At 40.2% G+C, this 18704-nt stretch overlaps 2 protein-coding genes across 3 annotated transcripts; one reads left to right on the plus strand and one right to left on the minus strand.

The window, feature by feature from the left end:
* Positions 1-2696: 2696 nt before the first annotated feature.
* Positions 2697-10455, plus strand: sp1 (sp1 transcription factor). Of its 2 annotated transcripts, none has more exons than XM_022206718.2 (6): positions 2697-2800; positions 3442-3515; positions 4518-5931; positions 7472-7613; positions 7862-8052; positions 8469-10455. In XM_022206718.2, the coding sequence occupies exons 1-6, from the start codon at positions 2794-2796 to the stop codon at positions 8774-8776; spliced, it is 2136 nt and encodes a 711-aa protein (XP_022062410.1). In that variant the 5' UTR covers positions 2697-2793; the 3' UTR covers positions 8777-10455. The 2 variants fall into 2 exon arrangements, with proteins under 2 accessions (XP_022062410.1, XP_051804768.1); XM_051948808.1 differs by having other exon boundaries at positions 2795-2855.
* On the minus strand, positions 10261-17521 carry LOC110959986 (cell division cycle-associated protein 7-like). Its single transcript, XM_022207059.2, has 8 exons — positions 16047-17521; positions 14977-15348; positions 14298-14393; positions 14028-14180; positions 13240-13383; positions 12297-12446; positions 10935-11071; positions 10261-10665 (listed from the first exon to the last, which is right to left on the minus strand). Exons 1-8 carry the CDS (start codon positions 16143-16145, stop codon positions 10620-10622), a joined length of 1197 nt encoding a protein of 398 aa, XP_022062751.2. The 5' UTR covers positions 16146-17521; the 3' UTR covers positions 10261-10619.
* Positions 17522-18704: the final 1183 nt, after the last annotated feature.

The following is an 18704-nucleotide window of genomic DNA, read 5'->3' on the forward strand; positions in this document are numbered from 1 at the left end:
AAGAGATGGATTTCTAGTTAATTGAATTTAAAATGTCTAAACAAAGCAAGGCACTGTGAGAGAGTTAAGACTACCAAGGGAGTCTTATTTTTGTGGTTTGGAGAAACAATGCTGGAAGCATGCTGTTTTTTTATTTTAACACACCTTAAATTAAGTTATGATTGCTTCTTTAAATTATGCTAGCCATGACAAAGTTTATGACTGAATTCAGACTCCACATCTGTAGATTCTCACTGTAACCAGGAGTGGCCTTGCTAATTCTTCACACAGAAAATAAAGAAGAAACTCTTAAAACCTAGAATATGTTAAGGTAAGTTTGTAACTATTGTCTGTATGACTGATTGATTCAATTCATTCCTATAAGTTTGTTTAACTTGTTTTGTCAGTTCAGTTAATTTAACTTGATTTTGAGCTAAATATTCAACTGAAGTGCAGTTAAGTCATATTTTTAGGACAGCTGGGGAATTTACATTTTCAAGCTGAATTGACTCTGGCAGCATGTTTTGCTATTTACCTTAGTACATCATGAAAATTCTAAAAAACAAAACAAAAAAAACCTGCATTTGACCCCTGACCTTCTATATCAGTATTGCAGGCATTCTGGACCAGCATTCATTTAGTCACAATTAGTGAGCAGCAATTTACATTTACAGTAGAAGGATCCTTTATTGACTAACTTTTGCTTATAAACATCAATGATTTTCTTTTTTTCTTCAGTAAGTGATTCATGAACAGTTTGAACTGCTGACTTGATGAATTTTTATGAGATGTCACCTTCTTCATGACCTCATGATTGACAGCTTTCACAACCCAAAAGTCATTTTCATTTATGGCTTCTAATAAACCTAATCCTTTATTAATGTAAAAAAACAAACAAACAAAAAATAGCAGTTTCTTTAGTAAGGGTTAAAAAGTGGTACCAACATCTTGTAATGCCACAGATGTAAAAGTTTTAATTAAAGCATAGCAAATATTTGAATGAACATATTTCTAAGGACTGTCCTAATGCCTTTAGCACACCTGAGGAATTTGGTGAAGTAGCCCAGAGGAAAGGAATTACATTAACACAGATACTGCGTTGCATATGTTTGTCTATGCTATGCATGAGAGCGGCACTTTTATTCCATTCCGTTTATTTGCTTTTAGGAAAACATTGTGCTGTACAAAACCTGCGATAAGCTCACAAACTTGGATGAATTCAACATTTCAACCATGTGCACAAAAATGCTACTTATCACCAATTAATGCAACAATATATAGTAATATAGCACTGACAGGGGTCATTCTGCTGCACAGTGGTTACTTATGACTTTTTCTTAACAGTGTATCTTTACAATGGTAAATTCTTACTTTTGCACAAGCAAATGATCTGAAAACCTTCTGTTGGATGGAGTTACATTCTGGTACAGAATGAGGCAGGTGGTATCATGAAATGACACACTGTTTTTGTGGAGGGGGTGTTGTGAATAAATAGGAGAAACAATCCCTATTCCTCAGACTACCTGTAGACACATCAGCCTGGTATCAGACAGAGCTGGGTGGGCTCAGGCCTGTCCTGAGGACGGACTCCACCCTCTGTCCTGTTTACATGGGCACATGTGCAGCTTCACTGACAGCCCCCTCACAAATCCCTATGATAAAAGCCCTCCCACAAGCGAGCCATTTTCTCCTCCCAGCGCGGTTGTAGCCAGTGTGTGAGTGTGTGATGGGGATCTTGTCCTCCACCCGGCGTAACTCCTCCCGCCTCCTTGCTGTTTCCCGACCCACAGGGCGCCACCAGGGAGTGGCCAGTGGCCACGGAGGCAAGACTTAAAACACCCAGTCCGCCTTCCAGCTTCCCCACCTCCGTGTTTAAAGTTAGAGATGAGCTTTACCACCGTTAGTCTTTTGAACTATGAGCCCACATTTCAGAAATACGAAGTGGAATTACCGATATTTACGTGTATTTGTTTACTCACTGAGCCTTTAAAGCGGAAAACAGATAACCCAACGTCAATCATACTCAGACGTACAACCTACCATGCTCGGTCCCGCCCCTTTCTCCGCCTTTGGTCCAGTTACATTGGCTGGCTGGTACTTGCTGACAGAAACAACCTTTTCTATTGGACAAAAGCAGCAATCCTCCACAAGTAGCTCTCATAGAGGTGCGCTTCTTTTAACTGATAAAGTCGTGCGATAGTACAGTCACTAATTTTAAAGTGATATTTAAATAGGAATTTCTTAACGTGACAAAAAGCACTGCACTTCATGCTATTAATTTGATGTTTGGGCATGTAGTTCTCTAGTGTATTAGCTCATTACACTCATGCTTTAATGCTACTCTATGAAATAATGAATGATAATTCAGTCCAGTTAGTATTAAATGTAGCTTTAATTCAGATTTAGTCGTATATGTTTTAAATTCAATCTAATTGAAGTTAATTTAAATGTATTCTAAAAGTTTTAGATGACAGACAAAATATGAACACTATAAAACAAGTTGATTTGCATTGCATGTGATTGAAGTTGTAATCTCTGGTGATAATTGAGAGATGTGGATGCAACAAGCCAAAAGCGGGTCTTAGGTCAATAAAAACTGGTCAAACTACAATGTAAAAGTTTTAAATGTAATGATGTAAAAACTATTGGTTGGTTTGTGTTTTTCCCCTGCGATGCCGGCAGGATGCGGAGGTTCATAAATTGAACGCACCCGTCTTTCTTCTTGAAATGGGAGGGGGGCGTCAAGTTTGTGTGAAGTTGTGAAAAGTTGTCAACCCGAAAAAAGAGCAGAGAAACTCCTCCCGTCTTCAAATTATGAGCAGTAAGTGAACTTTTAAAACTCGGTGGCATGTTGTGAACGAAGCATTAACTTAACAGTAAGAAGTAAAGTCAAATTACATTGTTTCAAACGTGTTCCCTGTTGTAAATAGGACACTGTATTGTTATGTGGCTACCAGCAGTTTAAAAGTGACCAACTAACGTTACTTAGCCGCTAATTGTTGGTGCTTGGCTAACAACATTTAGCCAACTTAGTAAAGAAGCTGGTTAACAGTAACTTTGATTGTGTGCCTAATTAACAATAGCTGCTCACTTGATAATTTAACTTCACCGGATTCCTCGCTAACTATTATATTTATCAGAGCAGCTGAAAACATTTCGGTGACTTCAGCTAACACTTAGCGATTTTCCTTGACACTACTTGTTGTGGTGAGTTCATGTTAGCTTAGCTTGTGGGCTAGCTGGCCCTGTGAGGACTTGAGGCATGGATTTCCTCTCATTTTTTGTCTGAATTGCCTCTCAGTAACTACAAAAACCTATTGAGTTTAGTTATTTCAGTGGTTACGACCGTGTGTGTACTGTTTTGCCCTACTATTATGAAAAGCAATGTTCACACAGTGTGGTGGTTTGCTGTTTTTAAAAATGACTTCAAGAGAAGTGATCTTACAAACTCTTCTTCCGCAGATCAGCAGCAGGGTGAAATGGCCGCTGTGGATAGCAGTGGAGGCTTCAGTCAAAAGCGAAACACAAATTCACAAGTAGGTTACCCGGACACTTTGACTTGCGCTTTTGCCAAATGAGATAATTGCAAGCAGGAAACATTAACTGCGATCTCCGCTCATACACGACGAACATTAAATGTATTTCCTATTTGTCTGATTGTCTCTGAAACTCGTTTGCGTCGGGATCTGTGCGGGTTGTTGATTTTCTCCCCAGAGCACATGTCACTGGGGTGGGGAATGGGCAGGTAAATTTCGCCCACACGGGGTGTTCCCGTCAAACCCCGGCACTTCATGCGTATTTCGCTCGGCCCATTTGGCTGGCCTTGGAGGGGGTGGCTAGAGGAGTGTGTCAGTTTATAGGGCAAAATAAAGTGTGGGAGGGAGATGGGTGGGTTTGGGGGGAGGGGAAGCCGAGCCCGCCGTTGCTCTGGAAAAATGTGATCCCTCCCATTCTTTTCCAACCCCCGACTTCTTCTCTGAAGCCCACTCCCCTTGAATTGCTAGAGAGAGAGTTGCATGACAAAAAAAAGGGTTTACTGTTAGAAATGGAGTTTTTGGCAATGTTGCAGTATACCACGTTAAATGGATCTTCACAAAGCAAGTTGCACTTTTAGTGACATTCAATTCTAAGCTCCATCACATGATTTCTGATTTGTAATCTTCTGTCAAAGTAAAAATGTTTGTCCTTGAATGCTTTGAATGATGATATTTCTTTTGTTTATCATCTCCTGGTTTTATCAGGTCCATTTTAGTTAAAGCTGTTTTACTGTGACTCCTTTATAAATTGTGATAGATGCTTTTAGTATTTAGGTTTCTTTTTTCCCATAATACTCACAATAACTTTTCCAAGTATCAGCAGCTTTTCTCGTAAAGTACTTAGTAAGTTTGCTCATAGAAATGCTAGTTCTTCCCCTGTAAATGAGAATTACGACTGTAAATTTTGGCACTTGCAGGTTATTTTTGCAGATGCAGGATAGTAAAGCGCATTTTCACCTGTGAAACTCCACCTAATCTCTTTGCTTATTTATTCTTTTTTAGGACTCACAGCAGCCATCTCCTCTCGCCTTGTTGGCTGCCACATGCAGTCGAATTGACACCCCAGGAGAGAGCGATTCCCCTGCAGACCAGCAACAGCAAAACCAGCAGCAACAACTGGACCTAAACCAGGGTGTTTTCACCTCCAGTGCCAACGGCTGGCAGGTTATCCCTCTCAGCATTCAAGCATCCTCAGGCTCTAACACTGTCACCACCGATTCCTCAGTGGTGATGACAGGAGGAGACATCGGCAAGAGCAGACAGTTGCTGTCACCATCAGCCACTGCTGCAAGCACTCAGGGCCAGCAGCAGCAGCCACAGCAGTATGTACTAGCTCAGGCTCCATCAGTGCAGGGTCAGCAGGTGCTTACCACCATATCAGGTGTGATGCCCAACATTCAGTACCAGGTTATTCCCCAGTTTCAGACCGTAGATGGCCAGCCACTGCACTTCGCACATGCTCAGCAGGAGGCTGCTGTACCTGCTGCCGCAGGGCCAGGCCAGCAGTTTCAGATAGTGTCCTCTCCTAATGGCCAGCAGATCATAGCTGCAACCAACAGAGCTGGTGCAGCAGGAAACATCATAACCATGCCCAGTCTCCTGCAGGGAGCCATCCCCATACAAAATATAAGCCTAGGCAACAGTGTGTTACCGAACCAGCCTCAATTCGTGGCGAATATGCCTGTCTCTATAAATGGAAACATCACTTTATTGCCTGTCAGTGCTGGTGGTACAGGGGGAGATGCAAATAGTGGAGGAGATGCCGGAGGAAACCAACTCATACAGCAACAGCAGTCGCAACAGCCAGTGTCCTCCAATAGTGCGGCAGGTTACATGACAAGTGCATCCACTGTTACTACGCAGACCTCCTCTTCTTATGGAATTACTCAGAACAGCAATGGAGCGGTGGCAGGAACGTTCCAGCAGAACACAGCATCTTCTCTGGGTGTCCCAATACAGCCAGACAACAGAGAAGGGCAGCAGCCACAGCAAATCCTTATTCAGCCTCAGCAGGTTATCCAAGGTGGAACACCCCTCCAAACCATCCAGGCCGGTACTGTTGCAACCGCAGGCGGTCAAGTATTTGCGACTCCAACGCTTAGCCAAGAAGGGCTCCAAAATCTTCAAATTATGCCAAACACAGGGCCCATCTTCCTGCGCACTGTGAGCCCCAATGGCCAGGTAAGCTGGCAGACCATTCAGATCCAGAGTCCGGCAGGAGCACAGATCACACTGGCCCCAGTGCAGTCTCTTCCGCAACTTGGCCAGACTCAGGGAGCTGCTGCAGCTGGAGGAGTATCTGTCAACACCGTGCAAATCCCAGGCATCCAGACCATAAATCTAAACTCACTTGGAAGCTCTGGGCTGCAGATGCATCAGCTACAAGGGGTTCCCATCGCCATTGCCAGTCCAGGAGGTCAGTCATATCCCCTGCTCTTCAGCAATAATTAATATTTGGTCTAAAGTAATGTATACACAATGTTTTGAGCTGTATTATTGTACAGTCTATTAAATCAGTTGGTCTGTTTCAACATTTTGAGCTGTGACGGATTATTTAGCTTTACTTGTAGTCATTACAGAAAATATTAGTTTGGATCAAAATAGCAGACACTAAATGTAACCCTTAATTGTTTTTGTTTACTTATTTTAGTTAGATAGGGCCGGAGTTAGATGACCAAAAACTAAAGATCAGCCATTACAGTATGCGGTCGTAAAGTAGTAGATTATCTGGCAGTTAGGTTGAGTAAATATTAAGTAGTGTTGAAAGTTAGGTTTATTTGTTCTCCCCCCAAACCCGTTTTTGCTCTGAAATGCAGAGTATCTTGTATCTCTGGATTTGACCTCTTTTGCTCCAGTGTGTCTGAAGTGCACAATACTGGTTCAACCAGTTTAGCTGGCACAGTGTTTCCCCGAGCTCTTTACGGCACTACAAGTGTTTGTGCTCATGTTTAGTTTTTTCTTTTCTGGGTGACTCTGCATCCCTTAGGATGATGTTCACATTACACAGTAGTTGTGGGTTGGCCACAACGTCTGTTATAGCAGGGGTGTAACTTCACCCCTCCCACCATGTTGAGAGGCTTTTATCATGTCTCAACCCTTTTCTAGTTGGGTCAGTGGTAGTCCCTCCGTGTATGTCTACATGCTTGCCAGTCTACACTTTGCTGAACACAAACATTTGTGAGGACTCTGAGTCTTTTATCTGCATTTTCAAATCATGTGCTTCTCATTAGCTACATATGCAGCAGACTTTGTTTCCTTAAGCATAGTGATTAAAACCCAGAGGGCACTGGGTAACCAACTTTTGACTGTGTACTCATACATTATTTAAAATATTACTGTTATTCAAATAGTACATATCTTTTTTACTTGAACTACAAATCTTTTCTGGATACCCAGAGATAAGTATTGTTATTTGATCTTTAAAAGCTTGTAAATTGAGAAGGAAAAGAAAGAAATAGGTGAAGTTCTTAATTCTTTATGTCCTTGTAAATGACTTGCCTTACAATTCTACAGTTTCATTTAACAGGCGCCTTTATTCAAAGTGACGTACATCTGAGAGTAAATACAACACAAGCAAGGATTTAGTCAGAAGAAAACAACCTGGATAAGTGCATTAAAACAAGCTGAAGTGTGATAATAGGACTATGGTGCTTACAGGCATTGCAGATGTAACAGGATTTCTTTTTCTTTTTTTTTGCAGTCTGTTAAGTGCAAAGATGTTCAGGGAGGAGGTGGGGTTTTAGATCAGAAACTACAGAGATGATGTTAAGGGAAGCACCAATTAAGGGCGATTTAACCGTCCGAATGTTGGACGTTTTAACATGTTCTGAAATATAAGAAAATTGCAAACCTTTTGAAAATGAAATAGCGTCCTGAACTTGCTCAGTGAATTGTGTTAAGATATCAAACTATTGTGTACGTTATCTTACACAAGTATTTTTTTTTCTTCACTACAGGTGAGCAGGCGTTGCAGACAGGTGGAGAAAGTTTGGATGACAGTACAGCTATGGACGATGAGGATGTAAGCCCACCACCTCAAGGGCGACGTAATCGCAGAGAAGCCTGTACCTGCCCCTTCTGCAAGGATGGAGAGGGACGGTACGTCAAGGAACTCTTTATAGCTGCCTTCTTGGCTAAATGCTGTATGCTTTATAATAAAATGCATTAATCTATCTTAACAGTCTTTTGAAAAATGAATTTTGAGTTTACTAGTTACATTTATAATACAATCAATCTGATAACGTGATGAATCTCAATGGAAGAGCAAGTATTTAAATCTTGAATTTTCATCTCCCACTAATCTCACTTTCTGTCACACTCTGATGTATGGTTTTTACATCCAACAGTGACCCGACTAAAAAGAAGCAGCACATTTGTCACATTCCTGGTTGTGGGAAGATTTATGGCAAGACATCCCACTTGAGGGCCCACCTTCGCTGGCACACGGGAGAACGTCCCTTTGTCTGCGGCTGGTCTTTCTGTGGCAAACGATTCACCCGTTCAGACGAGCTTCAGCGCCATAAGAGGACACACACAGGTACAAATGACAATTTTGTTTTGTAGTTAAAGACATGACTTCTTAAAATTGGAAGCATTCGGCTACTTTAGTTTGACGTTCTTAGTGTTGTGCATATTAACTCACTGTCATGCCTGCTGTGATGACTGAATAAAACAGACCCACGATTAATGTTAGTAACACTTCTGCTTTCCTGACTACAACCAGTCATAATATCTGCTGTGGAGTAGTGTCAGTTCACTGACTCATCACCATGTTGTGTTTTTCGTGATTGATTCACTACATCTCAGTGTATATGTTTTTTTTTAAACTGTGGCAGAGTACATTAAGTCGTCATAATTGATTGATTTTACCTTTTGTAGCTAGTAGTCAGTCATAATCTGAGAAAGTACCAGATGCAACTGTTTTACTTAATTTACTTTCTTCCCACACTTTAGGTGAAAAGCGGTTTGCCTGCCCAGAGTGTCCCAAACGTTTCATGCGCAGCGATCACCTCTCAAAGCACATCAAGACCCATTCGAACAAGAAAGCAGCAGCCGTCACCACCAGCAGTACCACAATCACAACTGACACCGCTTCCCCTGCAGCAGGAACAGAAGCCGGCACTGGAGCAGTGTCAGTTAGTGACCAGCACACCATTGTCACCATGGAAACCTTATCTGCAGAGAGCATAGCTCGATTAGCCAGCAGTGGTATCAACATGATGCAGGTGGACCTTCACCAAATCAATGGCAACAGTTACTAAAAAACGGAGGAGGAAGATGGCCTTGGTGGATATTGTATTTGGACATTTGGGGTTAAAAAGGGCATGTTACTGCAAACGCACAACTTCTCAAAGGTTTCAGACAAGAGAAGTGGTCACAGATGCAACACAACAGACACTATTGAATTTGAGCACTGAGGCTGGAATATGATTTTCATAATGTATTAGACACCTGTGGCGTTTTAGGTTCAGAGATGGAGGAGTTGGATTAAATTGTTAAACTTGAGAAGTCATCATAAAATCTTATTTTCTGAATGGAAATGGCACTACACTAACATTTGTCCCACATAAAGTCCAATCTTAGTTGATAGTGGGAGTATAAAACACACAGATCACAGCACACTTCCTGCTGAATTCATAGCTAGTAATATTCTCTCTACAAGCTTCTTTAGTGAAGAGATGGCACTGTTAAATCAGGCCCTCGCCCGCCTTTCTGAGGCTGTGAGCTTTGCCACTTGTCCCTCTTTTTTCCAAGTGTGTCCTATTCCATTAGACTGGTCTCTCTCAGACCTGCCCTTTAATCAGCTCAAAATGCTAAATTCTCCTATAAAAACTGAGCAACGGATATTCCATCATTTCTCAAATCGCTGTGGTTGCAGTGTCGGGAGCACTGGATGTGCTCACAAACTAGTAATGTCAGTACCATTGGTTATGCTAAATGAGTTGGGGTTGCCGCTTCCCACAGTACAGCTGGTACCAACCAGTCAGAGCTACAAGTACTAATCAGTGTGAGGATGTGTCTCAGGGCACTGCAATCCTGAGAATAACTCTTTAACCTCTTATGTAAGTACACACATTCAAGCCATCATGCGTTGATATCTTTATCAGCGCAAAGCATCTTGATTTTTTTTGTGTATATATATATATATATATATAAATATATATATTTTTGGTAAAGGCTACAGAAATTCCTAGCATAGGCAGGATCATCTTACATGATTGCCTTTCAGTTGTCTGAACCTCTTGTGCACAATCAATCTTAATCTTGTTACTTTTATATATATATAGATTAAATGTGTAAACTTCAAAGCTTTTCTGTAATAGAATAATGTGTTGTCTACAGTCCAGACCTTCCCTGTACTTTTTTCTGTGGTTACTTATCATCTGAGACTTTGCCTTGCAGTCACGAGTTTCTTTTTGTTTCAAACTATTTCTTTTAGTTCTCTGTTCAGAGTCGAGTATTTGGTAATGATGTCAAGACAGCATAAATGTGTAAGCTTAAAACCAAAGGTTTGTACTCATTTTACAAACAAAACTGGGAAACCTTTCTTTGGTCCACAAACTTTCTAATAATTTGTACTATTGTATTGCATATACTAAAGTTATAACTGGAAAATATCCAGCTTGAGGCAAACCTTGGATACACTTCCCTTTGTTGTCCAAACAAGTTGCAAAATGTATTCAGTCAAGTTTTTTTGGAAAGATGTGCTTCCCATCACTGGTGAAATGGTTGTTTTTTTGCTTCATAACTTTTCTTGGGAAACAAAATTGCAATCTGTTTAATGTTTAGGAACTCTTTAGCCTAAGTTCATTGGACAGCAAGTGCCCTTATTTTTATTTTTTTTTTGCCCCGTTTCAAATAAGGGATTTTATATTGTGTGTATACAACTTCTGCGAATGCCAACAGCTGGATTAAAATTAAAATAATATAATCTGTTTAATTTCTTTGAGAACCTGCATCCAAGTCACAATAAACACAAAATCAGTCAGAATTCAATTTGTTTAAAATCTCAGGTTGTGTAAGTTTTAATAAACTACAAAGAGTCAAAACTTTAATACAGAGAAAATAAAACGGATTGAACAATTACTCCTCCTAGTGCTGACGTTACATCTCTACATCGACCTCTTCGCTCTTCAATTTGTTACGAAGGCTGCAAGAGGAGGAAAGAGTTGGAGAGGTTTTGTCAGTTTCAACAAAAACATTTGATTACTCAAGCTGGTTGAGCAGCATAAAAAAAAAAAAAAAAACAGGTTTCTGACAGAATTCCTTGACTGGATGAAATGTTACGCATCTTCAACAACAACCACGATGGACCTCACCACGAGTCCCTCCAGGTCCCCAAATGCACAGATGTTTTATTGTAATTAAAGCAAATCTATTTGCTCATTGATCAAACAGTTTTGTGGCGTTCTAGCCAACCTGCTGAGGTATGAGTGGACGTCAGAGAATCCATGGTACTGAGCCAGAGGGAACAGGATTCCAGTGGGACAGCGGCCTTCACGCTGACGGCAGAAGCTGCAGTTGCAAATGCCTCGACAGGGAGGGCACTTCCACACCTGAGGAGAAGACCAAAAGGTATAAATCCAGACTAATTATCACAAGAAGTCAAATTTTTTAGAAATTTCCATTTCTCAACTGAAAAGTCGATTGAATAAAAACTACATAAAATGTTTTCTTCTACTAATTATAACAGCAAATCTTAGGACATTTCAGGCAATTTAAGGTGTATTCTTAAAATTCAACTCTCACACAAAGAGTACTAAAGTCTTGGGCTGTAATTAAAGCGATCATATTCATCCCAAGTTCTTACCTGTCCTTTATTCATAATTTACATCTTTATCCAATGCCCCCCACATATGAGGCTACTACAAAACACTCTTTGCCTCATCTGGAAACAAAAGCTGAACTCCCCTTTCTAGGGCATGACTGTACACTATAAAGCCTTTCATCACTGTCAATGAAAACTGAAATGCTGCTGCTCCTGCAATGTGCAGGTCCACACAGCACTGGTGGCAAAAGTTACACTGATCAGGCATAACATCATGACCGCCTTTCTGATATGTTTGTCTCCTTTGTGCTGTGAAAACTCCTCTTACCCACTTGGGGACGGACACAAGACCTCTGGAGATGTCCTGTGGCACCGGGGTGATGGCAGTGAATTCTGTAGGTGCTGTTGGTTGCAGGGTGGGATCCACCTAGATCAGGCTTATCCTGACACATCCCACAGATGGTCAGTAAGATTTAGATCTGGGGAGTGTGGAACCCAGGTGAACATCTTAGCTCTGTCGTGTTTCCTGAGCAGTTTTTTGCAGTGTGTCGGAGTGCATTGACCTGCTGAGGGGGATAACTGGCATCAAGAACTGCTGTTGATATTAGGGGTAGCGGGCTGCTTGACCTGCAGTGTTTAGATGGGTGTTAGATGTTGAACATCCACATGAATTTCAGGACTCCAGGTTTCCCAGCAGAACATTGCGTTACAACAAGATTATTGATGTTTTTCACTTCACCTGGTCAGTGGTCATAATGTTGTGGCTGATCAGTGTATCTGGTAGCTCAAGATGTGCCCTTTTCCAGTGAAGAGATAACAAACCTTAAACATCGGTGAACTAAGTGCGTTTAGATTTAAGGAGACTATGTTAAAAAACAAAACGAGAACCATCCAGTGACATTTTCCAGTGATGCAGACAACTTTCTGAGGATCCTTGTAGCTTTGTTACCGAACAGTGTGTGTAAAGTTCATCTTCACAGGTGTGCAGTGTGTTGGTGTGTCAGCAGACTGACCGGATCAAGCAGCGCTTTCCTTACATCCTCTCCGTATCGGTTCCTCAAACACGGCCCACAGAACTGACCCTGGATCCCATGACAGTCCTCGCTGCGACAGCACGTCTTTGTGTCAACAGTTTTCTGACGACACTGATGACACGTGGAGCCCTGAAAATGCACAGAGAAACATCCGTGAGGGGTAAACTGGCCTTACATTGTAAACATTTAATGGTGAACTACCCTGTGTCATTATTCTGTAATACAGAGGTTGAGCCAGATTGCAAGGCTTCAGTGGTGGAGAGCCATCTGGTGGCAGCATAGTGACTCAGTGTTTTCCTCAAAAGAAAAAGAAAAAAATCAGCATTCTACACAAACTTAGCGACACTGATACTTTGTACATACAATCTGTATCTAGACATGCTACCTGGATTTGGAAAAACACATGTGGAACACATTGTGAAGAAGTTGATCAATTCCAGATGTGCTTTGGCACTGATCAGATCTCTGCCAGGTCTGTTCAGTGTGACCACATTCTTAAGGCACCTTATTTCACCACTTCCTGCTAGCTTTAACATGCCCAACAGAAGCTACATGCAGGAGGTGTAGACAACAACTCACAGAAAGTGATCTAGAGGTGAATAAAGGTTATCTAAGATATTACTTCCAGTGACGACAGACAAGTTGGCTCGGATTGTCTGACTGATTTGCATATAACATTATATCTAACCACACTGTAGACAGAATTACAACAAGACTGCTTATTTAAACTAGGTATACATGCAAATACTCATGGATAAGATGCCATTATCCAGCTATGCATCCAGATACAGATCACATGTTAACACTGGGTATAATTAGGGTTTGATATAAGTTCCCAAGATTAATTAACCTGATACTGGCACAAAACACTCAATCTAATGTCATTAATTTTGACAAAATGGAAATCCAGCAGTGAACTCACTGTGACACTGTTGTATGTTTTGTCAGTCATATTGTCTGTGACCAGTTGGAGTTCATCTTCTGTGATGTCTTCCACTGGGCGAACAACATGAGGTTTGCTCCGATTGGGTCGTGGGGTGCCACGACGCCGTGGAGCTCTGCGTACCTAAAACGCATCATGAGAAAAGTGAAATCATGTTTTCGTTAGTTTGAAATTTTATACAGACAACAAGATAAGATAAGCACACCTACACTAACTCAAACATTTGGGTCACTTAGAAATGTCCTTATTTTTGACAGAAAACAGTTTTTTCCAGTGAGGACAACATGAATCAGAAATAACAGTCCAGACACTGTTAAAGTGGTAAATGGCTATTCTAGCTGAAAACGGCTGGTTTTAACTGGAACATCTCCATAGGGGTACATAGGAACATTTCCAGCAACCATCACTCCTGTGTTCTAATGCTACATTGTGTTAGCTAATGATGTTTAAAGGATAACTGATGATTAGAAAACCCTTGTGCAGTTATATTAGCACATGAATAAAAGTGTGAGTTTTGATGGAGAACATGAAATTGTCTGGGTGAGCCCAAACTCTTGAACGGCAGTGTATGTGAAATCTCATATTGCAAATTTACACAATTACAATACTTTCAGTTTCTCTAAACATTTGCATACTGATCAGACAACCATCAAACTGTTGAGCACTACTTTAATTGTCAAACTATAAGGTAATGTACAGGCTAAAAATAAATAAGCTGAGTTTTTTATTAGAGTGTGATTTTAGAAAAAAGACAGTAAACATCTGACCTCCAGCAGCTCCTCCTCCAAGCTGGGCTCCCCTTCAGACTCCTGTTGAGCAGACAGATCCTCCCTTGCTGCCATGGATCGGGTTTGTCTGCGGGTCGCCCTCTCTGGATTCCTCCTGGATTCCCCTTCCGTTGAACCAGAGCGCGGTGGACGCTGTAGGTGAGGTCGAATAAAGTGTATGAGCTCACAAAGAAATACAATCACAACGGTGTTGAATATTGTAGAGGAAAGAAAAGGTTTAGTAGCTGAATCATTTTTCATCATACTTACGGAGCTTCTCTCTTTTGCCTTCTGTTTGCCTGCTTGTTTTTTAAGAATGCCTGCGCCTCCTGGCATTTTCTGCAGGTCTGCCATCAACTGAGCCAGCTGTTAGACGAGTGAAGGAATTAAAGACATGGCAAATGAACATTTCGAGTTGCTATTGGACATATTTGCATATTTTGCCACAATTTCCAAAACTTCTCAGTATTAATTACCCCAAGCCTGTGCATTTTTTCTGGTCTCTACATCTGAAAAATTATCTTTTGCCTGTGTACTGCTTAGGATAACATTTTATCCTTTTGAGAATTTCAAGTGATCACAAATAAAAAGGCTAAAGGGCAAATGAGGCCGTGAACCTATGTTAAAGTCAAACTCAAGTTACAAGAACTTATACATTTTTTCTAAGTCAAATCAATGATATTCAGAACTCGAGGCAGAGTCACGGCTTTCATATCAACACTCTAAACTTTTATTGTCTATTTCTAATTTAAGCAAAACATCTACGCAGCATAATAGATCCTTCTGTGGAGCCAACGTCGATAATATTAGGGACCCTGTGGATGTTTATCTACAGTACACTGGCTATTTTTAAGCACTATTTATTCAAGCCAGACCTTTAACTACACAGTTTATTAAATTGGTTTCCAAACACTTCTACTCTATACATGGTTCTGTGTTTCTGATGTACCATTGCTTTGTTGGCCTTGATGTTCTGCTCTCTCCTGGCCAGGAAAGTATCCAACACATCTTCAGCTGAATCAGACCCACAATCCAGAGACGGAGGCGGCTGAGCCACTGCTGTCTCTTCATCCTTAAATTTCACGTGTCTCTCCTGCTTTATCCTCCTGGTCTCTCTCGGCCTCTTTATCCCTCCGTTTCTTGTCCTCTTCTTGTCCTCCTCGGCTTCCTCGTCGTCAGTGGAGTGCCGGGTCAAGGGAGCTGAACGAAGAAGCACCCTCAGCCTGAAGGGTTGAGTGGCAGCAGATGGTTTAGATGTGGCTTTTAGCTCCCCGGGGGAACTGTCAGGCTGGGTTTCATCTTCAGTTTCAACATTTGAATTCTGATGGATAAAAATAGAGAGGTTATCTTACCGTCATATCATCGTTTTGACAGTAGAATGTTATGTCAAAATGCTTGTTGCAACAAAAAGCAGTCTATCAGCTGACAACTAAATACAAAGTAATATTCTTGATTTGACAGCATAAAAGAACAAAACTAAAAGTCGTTTCTAATTCTATCCAGCGATGGAAAGTGAATTTGTAGTGCTATGTTTAAGTGCAGTTTTGAGGTTCTGTATTTTACTTGAGTCTTTCCATTTTCTACTACTTTATACTTCCACTCCACTACATTTCATAGGGAAATATTGTACTTTCAGCTCCTCAACAATTATCTCACAGCTTCGGTTACTTTAAAGATGAAAATTTTACACACGCATTTAAAATACAACACACTGTTTAACATTGAACTGGTGGTTTCCAAACCTTTTGGCTTCTGAATGACTGCCTCAACACTCCACATGGTTTAATTTCAAAGAATGTTCAATATCCTACCAAAACTCAAAGATTAGAGGAAAAAGTCGAAACACTGAAGCAACAGTTTGCTGAACTGTAGATTTTTTGATTCAGGGTCTGTTTTTGCATTGCTTGTAAGGATACTTTTAGCACAGTGAAGGAGCTGAAAAATCCCCCTCTTAGTATATCCATTTTCTATTTTACATGTTGTATCTGGATACGAATGCTTTACTTAAAAACAACGCACCTTACTCTTGATTTCATCGTCAGAAAAGCCGTAAAAAGTCACATCATTTCTGGAGTCCTCCGCAAAAACATCTGCTAGCTCCTTAGTCAGGGAGTTCATCCCTACAGCCGCCGCCTGAACACAAAAAGCCAACAAAACTACCCTCAGTACATTAAATTATCTATATGCAGTGCATATTTAGCTAAACAAATGAAAAAGAGTGTGTTACTTTACCGTTCTGTTTGTGACTAAAGTGGGCTGTGGGCCAACTAGCTTCAGAAGACTCCAACCCGCCGCGGTACACGTCTAATTAACGTGATTGGAAATAGACGCGCGTGTTTTTTAGCTTTGGGCAGCCCGAATACACAGAGTTAACCGGAGACAGAATCCATCTGAAAAAATCTGCCTTCAAAGAGCAACCTAAAAACATTAACGGTCACAAGAAGACACGAATGGCTGCCAGTAGACTAAGATTCAAAATCTATAACAGGAAGAATTCTAACCTCTCAAATCACAGTGATCAATACAGACATGTTACTCATGCATAAAATCAACTACATTCTCCAATGTTGACGTTGCTCTGACTGTAACTGCTGCATAAAAGTTTTAAATAAACTGTTTTTCGCAATTAATTTACAATTAGGGGGCTATAGGTCATAAATTATTTTTCATAATTGATATTTAAATTCAGTACATCAAAAATAATGCCAAATTAAGTTTAGCTGACAGTAGCAAAGAATTTAAGCTAGCTTGTCAGTGCTACAGCAAGCTAATTTACAGCATTGTTAGCTTAACCTTACCGTAAGTCAGCTAGTTAGTCTTGAAAACTGATACTACTTGTTATCTATTATGTTACTGTTTTAGATGATAGTGTACATCACAGTAAAACTTAATTTTGATTTTGTGAAAGAAAAATTTGACTTATTATACCACACTTTTTTACTAAAAAGGCTAATTCTCTACCTCCTATTTTTCACATAGAAGTTACATGATATTTTGTGAGTTTGTTGTCATAATACCTCACATTTAAATAACAGACTTTATTAAGATAGAGTTATCAGCCCTGAAATTATCACTCTTAGGGATTTAAAACTGGATTGAGTATTTCACTATTGTGTTCCTACCAAACAACAAAAACCTATGAGATGTGATGGTAAGCCCAGCTATATGCCACAGTTAGCTTTATACAAAATATTTATAAATTGTGTAGTTTTGTGGTATATGTCACTATGTATTGTTATTTTACCTGTATGTTTACATGTCTTTTACTTCATTTGACAAAGGCATTATGTAACTACTTAGCAAGAACAGTGCCAAGGATCTGGCTGGGCCATGAAGAATAATTTCTCTGCAGGCTGGAAGCATAAATTTACCAGAGGGAAGGAGGGTTATGAGCTGCCATTGATGAGGCATGCTGAGATTGTCCACTTCCTGAGCACTGAGCGGAAACCAGATAATAGCAGCTGGCACATTGTCCTGCAATTTGCTCAATAGGAGAGTGGCAAGAATTTGTTAAAGGAATATATGCTGAGATTTCTTCCATTTTCTGAGAGATCAAAAGATTTTCAAAGCAAAGGGGAAGGAAATAGACCAGGAAAAGGAGTCAAGGTCGAGACACAAACAAGACAAAGACTGAAAAATTGAGATAGAAGTTACTATTGGAAATTGAATAACAAATTGCGAAATGTAACTACCACAGAATATTTAAAATCAAACTGACATATCACTGAATTCTGTTGCACTTAAATACTGTGGTCTACTCTGAAAAACATTTATACATTTAAGCTTATTCAGTTAACTGCACTGAAATTCCTCGTTAGTTTTAAGATGGTCAGTTACAAAAATACCTAATGCTAAGTACACATTTTGACAGTAAATAGAAGCGTTCAGTACTGGATGAATTACATATAGCCAGTTTCATGTTGCTCAGATTGAATTTATAATTTTGCATCTCTATATTCAGGTTATTTCAAAACATTACATAAAGTGCTCAGTTGGACTGGTGACGTTCAACCAAATAAAAGTTGAAATATCAGATTCTGTATTTTTTCAGGCTATTTGTTTGCATAACATAATGCTGCAGTATCTTTATCTCTATGGAGCTGCAAATTGCTCCTATTCAGGTCTTCTAATATGGATGATTAGCATTTCATCTATTGAGATCTGGATTATAGTGTAACAAATACTTACATAGAGAGTTAAGTGAAATCTCATAAACATTACACCAGTCAGCCCTATAAGATGTTAACAATTTCTACTGTAATTTTCCCTTCAGTTTAAGTTCAGATCTAGAAGCATTATCTGCAACATGGTGCCACACTTATGTTACTGTTCATACTAATATCACCATCTATAGGTGGTGTTGTTTCAAGCATCTCTTGCCTTTTGATCGCGAGGTGGGAGTAAGTGTAAAAGTCAAAATCCTCATTCTGTACGTATAGACAAGAGAACCTCCATAAATAAAACATTGCTTACGTAGCTACAAGTACAGTTGTGTTGCCTATGCAGCTATAGTAAACCCAGGCTGTAAATCGATTGACTGAATGTTTTAATCTTGCAGAAATTTGTTCGAAAGGAGTTTCCCCTAACATATTGTTGGAACTGTGACCTGGATGCCTGGCTGACAGCTCAGAGAGTTGTGACCAGATTAGTCACTCTTTAGTCTTGTTAATTTCCATG

Source organism: Acanthochromis polyacanthus, chromosome 5, assembly GCF_021347895.1.
Source record: "Acanthochromis polyacanthus isolate Apoly-LR-REF ecotype Palm Island chromosome 5, KAUST_Apoly_ChrSc, whole genome shotgun sequence".
NCBI lineage: Eukaryota > Metazoa > Chordata > Actinopteri > Pomacentridae > Acanthochromis > Acanthochromis polyacanthus.